At 39.3% G+C, this 17,646-nt stretch overlaps 1 protein-coding gene across 11 annotated transcripts in view; it reads right to left on the bottom strand.

Annotated features, from left to right (window-relative positions):
• The window catches only part of LOC118424034 (5'-AMP-activated protein kinase subunit gamma-1-like), a 60,181-nt gene that overhangs the window by 39,666 nt on the left and 2,869 nt on the right, over nt 1-17,646 (bottom strand). Inside the window, exon 1 of one of the 11 annotated variants that reach the window (XM_035832467.1) lies at nt 17,097-17,600. The exons of 2 other annotated variants lie outside the window; for them this stretch is intronic. In XM_035832467.1, the coding sequence (XP_035688360.1) occupies nt 17,097-17,225 (129 nt within the window). In that variant the 5' untranslated portion in view covers nt 17,226-17,600. Of the gene's footprint in view, nt 1-8,288; nt 8,478-17,096; nt 17,601-17,646 lie in introns of those variants that run through there. 8 more of the 11 variants (XM_035832479.1, XM_035832465.1, XM_035832473.1 and 5 more) reach the window with 8 other exon arrangements.

Below are 17,646 nucleotides of genomic sequence, written 5' to 3'. Positions count from 1 at the left end.
TTGATGATGTCTAGGTGAAGTAGGCTGCGCCTGTGTAGTCACCCTCCTGACGATCGTGGTATCTCTTCTTACTCCAACATAAGTCCAACCTCGTTTTAAACGCGTTAACAGACTCTGCCTCTACGACCTCAGCCGGCAGCGAGTTCCAATTTTGTACTACTCGAACCGCAAACGACTGGCGACGTACCAAGGACTTTGCCAGTGGCACCGTAAGTTTGAAGCGATGCCCTCTAGTTGACTGATGTTGACTCTCGGTGAAGAAACTCTGTGCACTAACCCTCTCCCTTCCCGTGAGGAACTTAAAGACTTGTATCATATCCCCTCTGGCTCTTCTATAGTGGAGTGATGGTAGCTTCAAACTCTCCAGCCTAACACTATACGGAAAGGACTTGAGTGTCATAAGTTGTAAAGCTGTAAGAAGGTACTTAGAATGTGTACATGTATGATGGATATTGGACCCCCATACACTGCCTCAGATGGACTAACCCAGCTGACCTAGGCTAGAGCTGTCAACCTTGGCAGTTGTTAAACCCGATGTTCAATGTCAGGTGCCAACTGGAGCAGTAAATCAGCACCACTGGACTGTTTCCTAGGCATCAGGTTACCCTGTTTTCCCAATGTACACCAGGGCAAGATCAACTTCATCACTTGTACCCTAGACACATTTCTTCATTTTTTCAATGACATACCTAAATAACACTAGTTCACCTTTATCCGCGGGGTGACCTATATCCCTTGTTTATAGGGTATCGTTTGCAGGATATTTTGGGATGGATATCAAGTTGACAAACAGTGGTTTCTGGCAATATCTTCAAAATACTGCAGTTTGAAACCGCCATCCGTTGACTTGATAACCCCAAATACCCCTTTTCTTAAAATACTTCAGATATAGGTTATCCCTCGGATAACAGTGAGCTAATGTTAGCATTGTGCTATACAAAGAGAACATTCAAGTTATGAAAAGTGTATCACTCAAAATATAAAATACATATGCTATGACACCAAATACTGGTCTTGCAGCAGTCATATATATAATTCTATGGCCTCCTTCTGTCAATATTGACCATGGTAAAATCCTAACTGATATCAGCCTTACAGCGTTGGTTGAGGCTAAACAGTCCTATAGCTGAATGGCAGTCTCTGCCACATAGGGCACATTGTAAGCTGACTTAGGTCAGTTCTTTTCGCATAGAAAATAATGAGAAAATGACTTGACCCTTATAAATTATCACCTGCTTTGACATAATTATATACTAGATGGACATATTTCAGCTGGCAGGAAAGGTGACCTTATTATGTGTATGTGTAAGTGATATTTATAGTTCTCCTTGGCCTGGATATTTTGTAGGTCAACCTAAATGCCAACAAACTTTTGTCAGGAAGCAGGAATATGATTCATTTGAATACTTGCCTTATCTAATGATCAATAATTTAATGAATATGACAGTTGACATAAACTGGTTCTGTATATCAGGTTGTTCACTTTACAGATGTAGCTGTAATGTAGCTGTACTGTTGAGGTATTGTACTACCAGGGCTGCCTCTGGCTTTAGATTTTTTTTCCATATCCCACTCACTGTTTTGGAGCCCATGTTGTTCTTTTCATTTTCTTAGTTTTCCTTCGCTCCATTCTATTTATTATCTGTTGTTAAATCAATTATTAGAACTATAGCCCATGTAGCTGATTTTCGTTGTTGAATTTAATTTTTTATGCTTACGAAATCACATTTTCATCAGGTTCATGTAACAAAGATTTTTGGATGGACAGTCACTGTGGGGAAATTTTTGTCTAAATTTCCCTCTTTTCATCCATGGATGGGTCCTGGAGCCCAAAGGGGACATTGAACAGTTCTTGTGAAATCCTCAATGTGAAGTACCTTATTTGTTATTCATCTCTTTACACACTGCTAGCACCTTAATACCTCATCCATGCTCAACTCCAGCTACATGAAAATGGATTATAAGGATACAGAGCTTCAAGCTTCAATCCATCATGGCTACAAGAACAGATAAGACAGCATATAGCAAACCAAAAAGCATCCTATCCCTTTCAGACCAAGCTGATACATGTCTGACATACAAGTTGAAAGGCACATCAGATAATGTCCATTTGGTGAAGTGATGAAATGGAAATTGCTAACCAATGACCAGTTCTCATATCCAAACATATTGAGGTCATCCGTAAGTCAGGCGCTCTTTTCACAACGGGACTGCGTTAGCTTTTATCATGACAGTGAACTTCACTCTGTGACAAGTGATAAATCATGTAAGTAAGACCATTTTGACTCAAGCCCTCTAGGTCTCCGCAGTGCTAGCACTATAGTATACCTCAGGAGTATGATCTACTATGAATCTATGATGTATGTTGGCAGACTGGGCAGCTGGCAGCTAGACAGAACATGCCCCTGGGAAATCGCAAACTTGAAGCAGAATAATCCTATAAACCAGAGCACGAGCCTACTTTACGGATTTGTATGTTAGTACTTCAACTGACCTTTGCAATGTAACAATTCTTTTCAGCATCTTTGTAATTACTCAGAACTTCTTAGGTCTTAAGGAATGCAAAGGCATAATTTTGATACTCCACATTGAAGAGTACTATATATTCTGGTATTGAGCAATCTCTCTCACTCTTTTGGCAAACTGAAATGGGGCGTAATGCTTTGCGGATAGCTGATAGTGCAATATACAGCCTATGACTTAGAATTATTCATATCGTGGTAAGTATTTTGCCTACATTGCTGACAATTTCAGATATTAGGAATTGAACAAACTGCAATCCCCTCCCAATCAAATATTTACATTTGCGTCATTGCTGACAACTTCTAATAAAACCATTGACACCACTCGGATGTCTTAAGAAAAGATAAAGATGTGAATTGTGATTCAAGATTTCATTTTTCAGCAGCAAGAGGAAGACATTTCATCTAAGCCTTGCAATAAAGGCAGGACAGCACAAATTGCTTTCCAGCAGCACTAACAATTCTGGCAAAAGTACCAATTGACTCCTGCCCAACCGATAAAACAAATCTCTGCTTTATGGAAAGTAAACTAGAGTTGCTTCATTACAGTATAATAAACTGTCACTTATGACACTATAACATGCAGTTTTACCTTAACTTACAGCCTAATCAGATCAATAAAGCTCTTTCATCACCAGGCAATGGCAGGTTTTATTACCAGTTAATAAAATGGTCTCTCATACCACAACAACATAATCCAAATAGCTAACCCTTCTTCACTTAAAACTATCATAACCATCTATCTCTTCCTTAGAGACCTTGGGAAATGTGAAAAAAGGCAGTTGGCCACAATGTCAAATAACACTTTCCTGAAGATAAGTATGGGCTTCAATCCAAGGGTTTGCCATACTTTTAATACCACCAAGTCCTAGATGTCTGCAAAAGACAACAATCATGTCCATTAGGATGTGAATGCAGCAAAACAGCAACTGTTTGAACCGAGTGAGTGATAAAATAAAGTGGAAGTCACACTGAGTCAACATCAATCTTTATGGCAGTCACGGTGGGTTTTTTTCTTCTATATGAATACGTATATGGGAATGCGCACCGTCTTTTAATTGAGAACGTAGTAAAGCAAAGGTTATTCAGTATGACCAATGTGTATTTTGTATTATGGTAAAATAACAAAGATTTCTATTCTAACTAAATTTTCCCAATGAAAATAGCTGTCTTTCATCATCCATAATCTAATGGAATTAACTTAAGAAATGAAGAAAAGTGACAAGAAATGCATACCAAGTATGCATTTATTGTCACTTGACTCACAACATTAATTCTACTGAAGGACTCCATTGATTCTACTGAAGGACGAGGTGCAGTTTGGAAATGTTTGAAGTGATACATTAGGTGTTATTGATTACCTCATCCTCCGCTGCCCAGCTGTCCTAAAAATGTGTCAATCACCTGGAGTTACCTCAAGGCTAAATCACAGTCCACCAATGCCAAAGTCAGGGGCATCCCAAAGTCAAACAACATGTCCCCTAGCAAATGTATCAGTTCAACATACGTGCTGACCAGGGCTCTAGCCAGCATCCGTTTTTCCGTCAATTGACAGAAATTTACTGCGTCTGACGGAAAAATTTTAAAAGCAATCCGTCAACCTTGACGGACAAAAATCCTAGGTGGAAGCTACAGGCGGCTTGGGGACGCTGTCCACGGCTGTAACAGCCACACACTGTTTGTTTTGCTATTGTTATGATTGTTGACAATGTGTGTCGGCGCTCTTTCGCATACGATAATCTCATTAAAACCGGTTTTTCAAGGTCTCAATGGTAACATTTACTACTTTGTAGTGTCATAGGGAAAATTAATTTTCGCGATTTTCACGACGATTGGAATTGGCTGACGGAAAAAAAATTCGAGCTGGCTAAAGCCCTGGTGCTGACCATAATAGTAGACAGCTGGGCCTAAAATGGGTATTTCCTGTTCCATAAATGTGTTTAAGATGTAGTAAATCATAAAATTAAAATAGTGATATATAGAAAACCCTTCTATTAGTACCAAAGTCAAACAATGTGTCACCTAGAAAATATATTGTAAATGCATTTAAGTTCGCAGAGATTTAATTTCGCGGTAGCAAGAAAATTGACTGTTTGCGGTGATTTTAATTTCGCGGTAGCACCATGCACTGTAGTCTCTTACTGCCATGGAAAATGTTGGCGGTTGTTTTAAATTCACGGTGAAGCGGCCGCCGCGAAAAACACAAATATTAAACCACCGCGAAAGTTTCTGCATTTACAGTATCAGTTCAACATACGTACTGACCTTAATAGTAGACAGCTGGGCCTAAAATGGGGATTTCCTGTTTCATAAATGTGTGTAAAACTGTAAATCATAAAATAGTGAAATATAGAAAACCCTTCTATTATACGAATGTAGTTCTAGGACATAGCAAATCAAAGTAGCCCTGCACAAATTGGTTGTAAAATAAAATCATGGTAATCCAATAGAGGTAGGTATCATAAAAATAGTTAACCATTACCAAATGCACACTTCTAAACGTCTCAGAAAAATAGTAGGGGACTTCACTGGTAAGTATATGTTGCAGGTACAATAAAAAAATTAAGATGTGCTTCTGATATCAACAAAAGGTTCAAGTGGTCAATCAACTTCTGCTACCCCAATTATTGAAAGTTTCAATTGGCAAACTGAAAGAGACAACACATAATACTGAAATTATAATCATCAACAAAGTGAGACATAACAACAGCAAACTAGCACAGTGACCAAATCAATGTTTATACAGAATTCCGGCATGGTCCTAGAATTCTGAATATAACAGCAAAACGCCCTACTAGTACTAGTAGATAAATAGAGGTCGATCAATAATACACAACTAAGGCCCACTTTTCTCGACATCCGCAATATTGGGACAGTGATGTGGCAGATTGGTAGCCTGTGCTCTAACCTTATGTCTCACTTCAGAATGTCATAGGCCTTTTCCTTCTGTCATTTCTTTTTTTGTGTGACATGCACTCCTGTGCTATACTAGTATGCTCATATTTCTGAACCATGACCTCCCAATATCGCAAACTCAACATACAGTTTGGCTTCACAAAATCACTGAAGCTGTAGGCCGGGAAGTACCACTGAGGTATAGCACAAGCACTTAGTAGCTGTTATGGGGTATGCTATCTCGATCGAGTATAACCTGATGATGATGTGGGGATGGTCGTGGTATCGGGAATAATAAACCCTTCAACTACAAAAATGTCTCTTCCCATCCACAGCAGTCCTAATATCATGAAATTCGTACGATGTAATATGGGCTCTATAATCTATATACATGTACATTAGAAGTTCACTGCTTGCAATTGGCATTGATGCAGGCTCTGATAAGCCACAAGGCTTAATAGGAATTCTTGTCACAACATCTTGCATGGAGGATATAGGTGGAGCCAAAGTGTTCCAGAAAACCTTGGACGCCTGCCAGCAAGATCAGCACAAACAGTTGTTCTGAACTATAGCTAAAGGCTGAAACCATCACTTCACTGTCTGTCAGCATCTATCCTCAGGACTACAGAAAGCTGATACTGCAGAAATGTGCCACATGTTTACCACAAAGTACTAGACATAATGGTGCAATGGTGCTGTAACAGTTGCTTTCTTAGCACCAGCAAAATAAGAACTTCTCTAATTGTCCCTTTGTTGTAATGTCCAACAAAGGGGACAATTACAGAAGTACTTATTTTGCTGGGCCGTCACAAATTTGTTGCCTTATTGGCATAAAGACACATGCTAAGAAATACTTCATATCCAGTTGCTGTTACAGTATACACAAAGTTCTCGCATCAGTGGCAAGAATCATCATTGAAAGGTATCTCAGGAAATTTTCAAACCTGAAAAAAGACATTTGACATCAGTGAAGCTAATCAATTATTTAAGACATATAAATTTTGATGGTTGAAAAGCCATCAATTGCAATCTCCAATAAGTTCATGTTGAATCAGATGTTTGATCCTTCAGAATGCTGTTTGCTACAATGTCTATGCTGCTGATTTTGTTTAAAGCTATTTTTGCTACTTTTTAGTTTGTGACATTTCGTGACATTTCCCTTTGAATGCCAAGAATACTAAATACTGATGTGTCCTATTAGAACTACACGGATAAAAATTACTCTCTTTGTCCAAGAATACCCATCCTATCAGTCCAAGAAAAACAAGAAAATGTTTTAGAAAGGCTATGATTTAAGGTAACAGCAGCCAACCCTTCCAGAGTAAACAAGCTGTTGCCAAATGCTGCAACAGCTAGGAGCCAGTTACTAGGCAATTACACAAAAAGGGATCCTATCAGAAATATCTGTCACATTGCAGGGCTCGAAATACTGGGTGCATGTGCACCCAGGTGCACCAAAAATTGGAGCTGTGCACCCAATTATTTTCTGTGGGTGCACAGGGTGCACCCAAATATTTTCTTAGGTTTATGTATGTAAAGATATCAAAGTCTACTAGTATACATCATATTCTTGACATCTAATGTGTTAGAAATAGAAAGATGTTAATGTACGCCTTCGGTGCACCCTAATTTTCCCCCGGAAACTAAGCTCAAAGTTCAAAATTCGCCGATTCCAGCCTTCACAAGTGTTAAAAAGATAATACAAATGTCTGTCATGTTACTTGTTTAAGAATTTGATAGCTTGTAACTAAGTTTTATTATTAGGTTTACTTATATTTTAAGTGGTGCACCCAAAAATATTTTGGTGCACCCAATTTTTTAAGCTGGGTGCACCAGTGCACCCAATCCCAAAAATGAATTTCGAGCCCTGCATTGTAAATCTATATACTCTCTCACTTCAGAACAACTTGGTTTACATCGGGTGAGTATTTCGTCTGGACATCTAGACGTCATGATAAAAACAAGCCAACTGTTTGTAAACCAATGAGAAGTTGTACTGCAAGAATGATAAATGCCCTCAAATTCACTGCCAAGAAAAGTTACAACATCCTTTTCTGGACATACATGTGGAAACCAAACCCTGGAGTGGCATTTCAGTTTCAAGCAACAGACAGACGCTGTCATTCTATATGCTTTTCCGAGAGTGTGGGACAAAACGTGCTGCCACTGAGTATCATCTTCCATTCTCTACAAGCTGCCATGGACTAGTCCCCAAGGATAAAATGTCATGGTAACTCCTTAAACAAAACCCTCTTAGAACATTTGACCTACCTTCAGATAAGTCTCTTACGCCTGGAGGTATAAACTGTAGCAAATATGATCCTTCAGTCATATCTTACATGTTGCAGATTATTACCTCGGCTCCAACAGTGATAGACGATAAACCTGCTTTATATCCTTAGTTACTGGCCGACATCCAGAACAAGATCATTGTCGTGACATGAACTTCAAACATCCCCCTCCTGAGCGGTGTTCTGGGGTGACTCAATGACAACAACCTGACCTCTCAGCTCCTATCAAAAGAACCAGAGCATAAACTGACTTCCCCTCCTTAATTACAGCCCACAGCAAGTGTCCCACTTTTACTGACTTGAAAGCACATGTATGAGAGAAACTTTCACCAATGTATCCCATCACTAGTGTGTGGAACAAATTGTTACAAGTTATTCCAACCCAAGCACGTACACACTTTGCTTGAGCAGCCAGGCCAAGAGCAGTACAAGGCTCCTTCTGTTCAATAAAGCATGCCAGGACCCACGCTGCCAAACAATGTACAACAAAAACAACATTATCTCCTACCTGAGCAGCCCTAAAACTGGGGCACTCCAGGGGAATACAAGACAGAAAGTCCCTGAGGACGACAGAGCTTACCAGAGACTTGCGTTCTCGTCTCCACATGGCGGCTGCTAGCGACGACACATCCAGAAACAATAATGAGATTCTCAGTGTCCAACCACAGTTTAAACTTGTGGTTCAGCAGCCCACAAACATCCAGAACTCACTCCTGAAACCACCAACAACCCAACTGACCTTATCACCTTTCATATGCAAATCTAATAAGGGAGAGACCACAGGCACGATGGGGATGTTCCATTATGTAGTGCACTAGTAGTATTATACGCGTCATCTTACCATAGCTCATCTTACTCTTCACGACTATGAACGCAGTTAATCAATCAAAATCCTTATAGAACAAAGATGTAGAGGATTACTTATGTAAGTAACATCTTTCTAAGACTGTAGCCACCCCTGAAATTTGGACTGTTCCATCCAGTTGTTTGTATCAGCTCCCAGGGGTGCCTGCCTTGAGGGGAAACAAGGTACACGCCCCCTACAAGCTGCCATGTGCACAGTGTTTACATCTATGGAGGCATGCTTGCTGCAAAACAAAGCCTGCATGCCCCCACCCTAAAGCAAGGCCAGTGGACCAAATCAATGTGATATTCACTGCTCAGGGCCGGACAGTGCATAATGTAGCTCCGGAGGCAAGGCAGCCAAGGTTGGCAAACAGCTAGCAGCAAGGCTGGGAAATAGGGACCGTCTCAATGATTCATGTATGATTGTAGGTGAAATTGGTTTGTTTTGATCATATGAGTTGTGGTTTGCTCTTTGAAGGAACACAAAGAAGGATCAAAATATTATCTTAACTTTGGCACAAACTTAAAAACTAACCTTATAACGTATACATTACTGTCTATATGCAGTTTGTCTTGTGACAGCTACTGTAGAAATTCTAACATAAAAGTCTTAATTTCCAATTACCCCTCTCAACTCTTCTTTAACTTCTTATTAACTCTAAAAATATTGATGGTTACCAATCTTACATAACAGTAAGAATATGGACTTCCCATAGAAGAATTTAGAACTATTGATATTGACACTTCAGAGCAAATAAATGCGGCCAAACATTGTAAAGGTGGTAAAGTCTGTTGTGTCCTGGACCATAACAATATTATCATTTGCATATGTCAACACTTTGGGACTGACACTATCATTCAAAGTCAAACAGCGTGTACTTATAAATATTGACCGAGGTGTGTAGTACTAATACATGGCTTAGTGCAATATATATGCCAAGGACGTACCAAAGTTCTTATTGACAACATCCTGTCCTTGAAGGTCGGTCAGGTGAATAACAAAGTCAGGTTACAGGTGATTTTGGAATTTGGATGGAAACAAACTTGTGTATACATACAGACATGTACCATTCACCTTAAGCATGCTATATTGGCCTTATTTATTCCTTGTAAGTTTAAGTGTTCCCAGCATTTGTTATTTGGTCAGTTTATTTGTTTGCTTGTTACTTGGTAAGTTGGTCAATGATTCTACCCATAATTCTGATCTTGACCAGAGATTACAAGATAGGAGAACCCTCCTAGCAGCACCCTTCCGAACTGCAGTGCACTTTGGAATAAGGTCAGATTGAAAAATAGGATTTGCAGTTTTTTTTAGGAAAAAAACACTGTCCTAGCACCATTTGCCCATGATACATGTGAATAATGTATAAGAAGAAAGTTAGCATTCTGGGCAGTGGGCACAGTATTCTTTCACTACATAAAACCATAATTGCTGTACTAAATCCCTGTAAACAATGAGGTCATCACAACTTGCAGCAGAAACAAAGTTTCAGTTACAGAGGAGATGTATCCCTACAAAGGTTGACTTTTGAAACCAAACCTGTGTTCTTAATGTGATTAGTAAGCAGGAAGAATGGACATCTGAAATTAAGTTTATCTTAAGCAAGTTAAGGTTAAAGGTTACGATGCTCCAGTGTCAGCCCTTTGTGGTGTACTCACCTTGCCACTAATTACAAGCTAAGGTATGTGCCACAACACACACAAAAGGTCACTCATACAACATCACCAAAGTGTACAACTTTAAATTATAGACATCTTTCAATCAAATCATACTTAGGACAGTTGACCTGTTTTCAGCTGGAAATATCTTACCAGCCTGTGTAATGTACTAGTACATGTACCTACTTCTGGGCATATAGTCCTAATGTTAAAGTTCATTTACTAATAGAAGGAACATTAGGCATAAAAATGTGTGCAGGATGTAAAAATACATCATAGGGCTGATCCCTCATGAATATTCATGTTTTGACTGCGGAAAGGTCAGACTTGTTTACCTGTCCTAGTTTTATATCTTTCAAGGTCAAAATAAATAAAGTTGAAGTTTTCCACATTGGCTGTGTCCTTGGCCCCCTTCTGTTTTGCCTCTAGCTTGTTTTGATGATAAGAAGGCTAAATCCTACTTAAACTTTTATCCAAATCACCAATCCAGTAACTATAGTGTTAAACCAGTGCTGTTCTTTCTAGTTTATTGCATTCACCCCATTACATGTAGTTGCACCCCAAGGCTTGAAGCAACTGTCAGTGGACATACATGTACAGTACATTAGCCAATATTTTATGGAATAGCATAATATCTGGGTTAACATTTAACTTCTTACAAAAAGAATACACTTGTTACTACATGTACAGAATCATACAAAAAGTAACATAATCAACACTTTATAACTAAACAGTATATATACTTTTTTCATATTCGCTTTTTTGTCCATGACAAAAACAATCATAATCTAGTACCATCACGGTCTAACTGCTGAGTTTCGGATTCTGTGCCAAGAAACTCTGCTGTCCAGGGTTGTAACTGGCCCCTTTTGGGAGGCTGGATGTTGGGCAGGCTGCTATAAGCAAGATTTAATCAGGCTAGTGCCGATGGTGTCTTGGACAATTCCTTCCTTCAAAACAGGTGGAGGCAGTCTTCACAAGTTTACATGTGTGCACAAGTCCCTAATCTAATGATCCCCTCTCTTCCCTTGTTAGCCTATAGCTAACTGACCCAATTCTAACCATACCCTTCCTAAGGCCTTCCTAATGCTGCAAACGAGCTTGTTAAAACATCTGGCTACTGTACATAGGGAAATATTTGCACTGATTTTATGTGCAGTTTTCGTGGTAAGCTCTCATCACATCTCAACACACCACACATCTGCTCTATCTTGTAATGCATTACTAAAGAAGTTATTTCCAAGTTGCAAACTTGAAACCTTTCTGAGCTACTACCGGTATTGCAAAATAAAAAAGTCCTCGCAAATTTCCTACATGCGAAAGACAACGGAAAAATCCTGCTAGTGGATGTAACATAGAAAGTTCAGACTAAAATTGCATACTCTAAGTAACAACTGAGTTGCAAACTTTATTGATTATTGAATTGACCCATTTCGTTCTCCATACGGACATTTCGTGGTGGCTGAGCAAAATGACCTTGGTCAATGTCATCCCATTGTCATATTGATATTAATGCCGCCTCAATTTTCTGCATGATTTTCCATATTAAAAACTCTGTGGGGAGGAAGAGACATGCTTCAATGATAGGAAGGCAGAGTAAACCCATCCAAACTAAATAAATATGCATTTGTCATAGCATACTGAGTGGGAAACTGCCAGTTAGCACTTTCAAACTACTTTGTAGCTCTGTCACGAGTCTGTGTACATCCTTCCTATGATACTTGAATCTAACTATATGAAATGAAGACAATTGAATACTTTTAATGACAGAGAGCATCTGCGAGTTAAAATATTCCTGTTCTGCCATTGACTTCAGCATTGATCAGTGTAATATAATGTCTCTTATTTGTTTTACTTGTCACCCAGCTCTGTATTTACCCAGCACACTATTATCATCTCTAATACTGGATAGGCTAATGCACAATAAAGTATTAAGAGTAAAAGATGAATAATTTACAATGTGAGCGACTTCTAGGGGATGTAAGTTCAAGGCCGGATAGACAGTACTAGTACCCTGCTGGTCATTACTATTAATATTTTCTATGGTATGTGATTTACGATGTTCTATTCTGTCCTGTTATGTATGTTATACAACAGCCAAAACCAACCAACGTTTATCCCATAACGTTATAGTTCATTACTACATGATTTGTCCTGTATCCCCACAGGTAACTGCAGGCCAAATGACATGATTTATGATTAATGTTACAGTAAAATCAGAATTGGTCCCGCAGGATTGAACTGGAGGTATCCAATCATCAGTGACCTTCAGATCAGGAAGGTCGTTCAATGTCACAGCCCACAGGTAGAGAGGACGTGTAATGAGTACTCAATGGCGACCTGATGACAAAAGCTATTAGATGTACAATTTACATTTGTGCAGTATGAATGTCCTTGTCTTGTGTAGCCAGTCCAGGGAGTTGAAAGCATGTTCTATAAATTTTTGCTGTGTATGAATAAGTTATGAACAAGGAAACATTTAATAAGTATTTTAAGTCTCTGGGGGGAAGATTTGATTATATAAATAGTCTATATATAGTTTGTAATTAGTGAAAAAGAAATGACCAGCTTTGCCTATATCCAAGAATCTTAACTAAGAGAGCTCAGAGTTATAAACTTATTATAGCCCATAATGATTTGACTTTGAACCACAAGCATCCTTGATTGATGTCAAATCAGACTGTAATATCATACCATGTACCAATCAGGAATCTCTCATGATCTTCAGTGCTGTCAGTAGCTATCTAGATGGCATTTTGTTCACAACACTCAATACTTGAATAGTCTATTTTTGTACAAAATTGTCTGACACAAACAATTTGAAATTTGATTATGTACTGTAGGTAAAATTAGAATCCTATATAGCTACCCTTCATCCTTCTTTCAATTCATCAGCAATAGTAATTAGTGGTATTATTTATGAGACGAATGATGTATAGTCTTGTAGATGGTATTTTGAGTCCTTGTCAGTTTACCTTGGTCCATACACACAAATCATCACCAATTGAGAGTGAGACAATGTAACAAGAATTTTGGCTATAGTATCATATTACCTTCAAGTTCAACAGGAAAACATGGTTGGCTTTCTGCCTATGGTTCGATAACGACACAGGAACATAACAATTTGAACTGACAGCACGCACACAAATTTGGACCTGAATTATCGATACATAACATTACATCTATTGATCTAGATACTGATTTCAGTGATGCTACCAAATATCAAAATTTAGAACAGACCATCCGCTATCAACACATACTTATTAGATATTCCTATATTTTTAGAAAGAATATAAGAAAATTCACAACAATCAAGTGATGTGTAGGAATCGCAATTGCGTAACCTGATTGCCTACGATAGTACATTTGTAAGACAACACCAACTTCAACGAGGTACATGTACACATGACCAATGGGGTAACGCCACACCAGCGCGATCTGGCAACATTCTACCTTCAACCTGACTTCCCCAGCTGCTATGTAGGATCTCAGCCCTCAGTGATCCCTAAGCCTGACCTCAACCATCCCTGGCATGTCAACATCTCCCCGCTACCCTACATATGGTGACACTGTCATCCTGATGAGGTGCTCTCCCTAACCCCCGAGGGACTTACCTTGGTTTTGTACCCTCTTACCCGCTTCAGACGGTAACTCCTCAACTTCTCAATCTGACGCGTCATGTTCAGTTATATCCGAGCTTGGTTATTTCTGAGTACCGCAGCGCGATAGCGTGGCGACGTAGCTAGGTCATCCCTGAGACGAAAAGGACGCAGGTCCCGTTCAATAACAAATTTTGAGATTAGTGGAAGTTAGATATACCCCCATATAAACCCCACATGTAACCTGATCCAATTTGGACACTCCCCCTTTAACTGCCTGGGCTGGGTAAAAGATGCGTCAAACGCAAACAACTGTTGCTTCGTGGATACAACCAACCAGCTAATAGTGCCACTAGTAAGAGTCATTCAAATTTACTCACAACACTTCAAAACATGTTGATACTTAAAATCTATGGTTACATGTCATCTGTTTTGATGTTAAGAGGCTGATCTCCCCCGTCAAAACTTGGAATAATCCAACAACAGATCCTATTACATCCATCAGCAGAAAATGTCACTTTGAACAATAAGTATGAGCAGAATTCAGGTTGTACCATCCGACTACAACATAGGGGGGTAATGCTGCTGCAACCATTTATTTCTTAACAATACATCTTTACCACTCATCTTGAGACTATTAGATATAATTGACATACAAAAACTGCAAAAGATTACCAAAATTACTGTTTTTTACTTGTGAAAATACCCATCTACAATTGAAGTCAATAAAATTAAACAACCTTCACATTGTACAAGTTGGAACCAACCACTTAGCACCAAGCTCGGAGTGCCTTTAGCAGTACTCTAAACCTACCAATTGCTGGCGGCAAATGTCGAGTATTAGAAAGGCTTTCAAGGCACAACCCTAACAGCTTTAATGCTGATGACCTGATTACTACATTAGGTAGCTACAGGTGGCATGTCACGACAGCTAATGGATTTACAGGATGATGGGAATTTTTTGTGGTCAGAATTTCTGTCAAAGTTCATTTAGGATCACAGGAGCATACCATGCTGCAGTGCCACCTGTTGGCAACCAAGAAAACTGCAGCTATTTCTTCTTTCAAGAGGAATATGCACAGCCTGTGGTTCAACAGGATATAAATCATTAAACATGAGATGCCTGCTATTAGATAATGTAGGACATAAATTCTGATTTAAGTACTAGAACATATATGTACAGCTTCCCTATTAGATAATTTGTTTATTGATAATTTGCCAACTTAGTTAGGTCCAACATGTACAATCGAATCAATAGGTTTTTGCTAATAAGAAAATTTTGTAGCAATAGCTGCATCAAGTTGCTGTTGGAATAGTAATGTTAGTTCACCTCTCTCTAGGAGTAACCTATATTCGTTGTGTGGCTAAACAGGGTATCCGGGGATATCAAGTCGATAAACGGTAGTTTCAAATTGTGATATTTTCAATTGCAGAGGGACTAAATACATTGTTCTTATAAAGAACGGATAAAGGTTACCCTACGGATAACTGGCGTTAAAGGCTCAGTTATAACTGTTGACCTCTATTCAAACTGCGGCTTCAATCAATAAAGGTCAAAAGCAAACAAAGATGTTTTTTCTGAGGGACTTACAGGTCATTGACCCTTTGGTGTGACAGAAGGTCTAGCAATTTACGTCAGCTTTATTTTTTAGGAGGGTGCTCAAAGTTTAAAAAGCGTTTTCGCACGCTGTGACACCAGGTTCGAAAACAAGTGTTGAGTTTTCACAAACGTATCATAGGATATCTCGAAAGGTATACCGTATGTCATGTAACAGTAGTCATTTTGGAACAGGTGAAACTCAGGAATTATAGTATTTCTTACATACTGTGGCATAAAGTTACATACTTGTCAAAAGACTGGGAAGTGAAGACACCTTTTTGAAAGGTAGCCATGAAGCAAAGCAAACAGAAGCTAGAAACAACAACTTAATGGTGACATCGTGGGAAAAGATCAATTGCCTAAAACAACGCAGTCTACTCTACTACTACAGACACCTGGGATAGTCAGGGCGCATTTCCTTGCAAAGTACGCTGTCAAATTATGGGGGAAATGCCTTCAATTTTGGAGACCTATTTTCTTTTCCAATTTGAAAACAAATGTTGCCTATTGCCAGCTTTTTGTTGGTTTCGGGCAACTTGCCAGAAAAAAAAAGGATAAAGTCTGCATAGAACTTCTACTCACCTAACCACTTAGAACTCATGGGTACCTCTCTTTAATAGTCTTACTGTTTATACCAGTGGCTTGTCTCTTTGTTAAAGACCACTCCACTGTTTCTGGAGGGTCTGCCATTCATACGGTATAGACTTGTCCGGATTGGCTTTTATCGTCTCCGCCACTCGGTAGGTTCCCCAAAACAAACACTTAACACACCTTCTATCAAAGCTTTCACAGCTACTGGAGAAACTTTCCTGGCCCGTATCCGCTACCTTCAGAAAATGGTCTGGTACACAAGTTATAAGGAAAGGGAAAAATGTAACCGTAGACCGCTGAAAGGGAGTTAAACTTTAAGCCAATAATTGTTATTTTTACCATAATTCTACTTGAAAGGCAACATCTAAATCAGAAAATATCTGGAACTTTAGCCAATATCTCAATTCAAGTATCCTACAGTCAATAACATCATACAATGTTATTCAATCTACAGGTTATAATGTTTTTACCCTCATTATCTTAAATCTCAGGGTTGTCAATATGTCTGAAGTCTGTATGTATAGCACATAAAAGCCCTTTGAAATTGAATTGCACTGACTGTGATAAAGTGGATTTCTCTGACAGTTGGAGTGATTGATGATGTGAAAATGAACATACAGGCTGCGGTAAACAAGTGAGTGAGTTTGGTCACGTAGCACATGTATGAGGTGAATACTAGTTTGAAATATTTGGACGTCTGCTTCAAATCCACACCACAGAACAATAGTGGTTTGTTGGCTTTGCTTCCTATGACAGAGACCCTGTATCACATCCCTTAACTATAGTTAAAACTACATTATCCAGTACTTCTTTGTGGGTCAGTAAGCCTTTTATGTAGCCAAGCTTTATCTGATGAATGTAATAAGGCATTACAATAAGACAGTCACCCATACCATCTCCATAAGCGTTGTCATCCGTCCAAACAAGGAAAAACAACAAGTATACATGTGACTATGGAAATAAATCCAATAACTGTCCTATGCATGTGACCACCATGATTTATCATAAGACTGTGCTCACTTCCGATTTCCTATCCCGACATAAATGATAAACAACTTCTCTCTACAAGTGCACCTGTTGTGACTAGTCTTACCTTACGGCACGGCATCGGTGACGAGTTCGGCGACACTAACGGCGACTCACGAGGCGAGGACCTCGGAGTCAAGCGGTCCAGATTCCTCCGGAAGGACGGAGGCGTCCATGTCTCCAGCATCTTCCTCATGGCTCCAGAACGGACTTCCCTCTGTCACTCACACCACTGGGGCCGACCTTTCACCCTGAATCTGATACCCACTAGTGTCTGTAAAGTAGGGGACCCTCACATACCCAGCCACGCAACAACATGTGCTCTGTATGGCCTTAATGGGCTTAGAGGTCTCCTCAGATCACAGGCAGGGAAGGGATAAAATTAGACAGTCCCTATAGGGTTCATGGCCTACAGAAGTGTAATCCGTTCCATTGCCAGGAATGTGTTAACACTATATAACACTAGAAGAACAAGGTAGACAGAAAGATGTAGACGTGTACTTGGGAAGACTAGTCCATTTGTTTAGCAGGGTAAGTATTGAGGAACATGTAGAGAGTGCAATTTTATTGCATACCAGTCTACATGCTGACATCTTGTGGTTTATCGCTCTATGTCA

This window comes from Branchiostoma floridae, chromosome 10 (genome assembly GCF_000003815.2).
Source record: "Branchiostoma floridae strain S238N-H82 chromosome 10, Bfl_VNyyK, whole genome shotgun sequence".
Taxonomy (NCBI): domain Eukaryota; kingdom Metazoa; phylum Chordata; class Leptocardii; order Amphioxiformes; family Branchiostomatidae; genus Branchiostoma; species Branchiostoma floridae.
The sequence above is the reverse complement of the archived record's forward strand: the minus strand, read 5'-3'. Positions and strand labels throughout refer to the sequence as shown.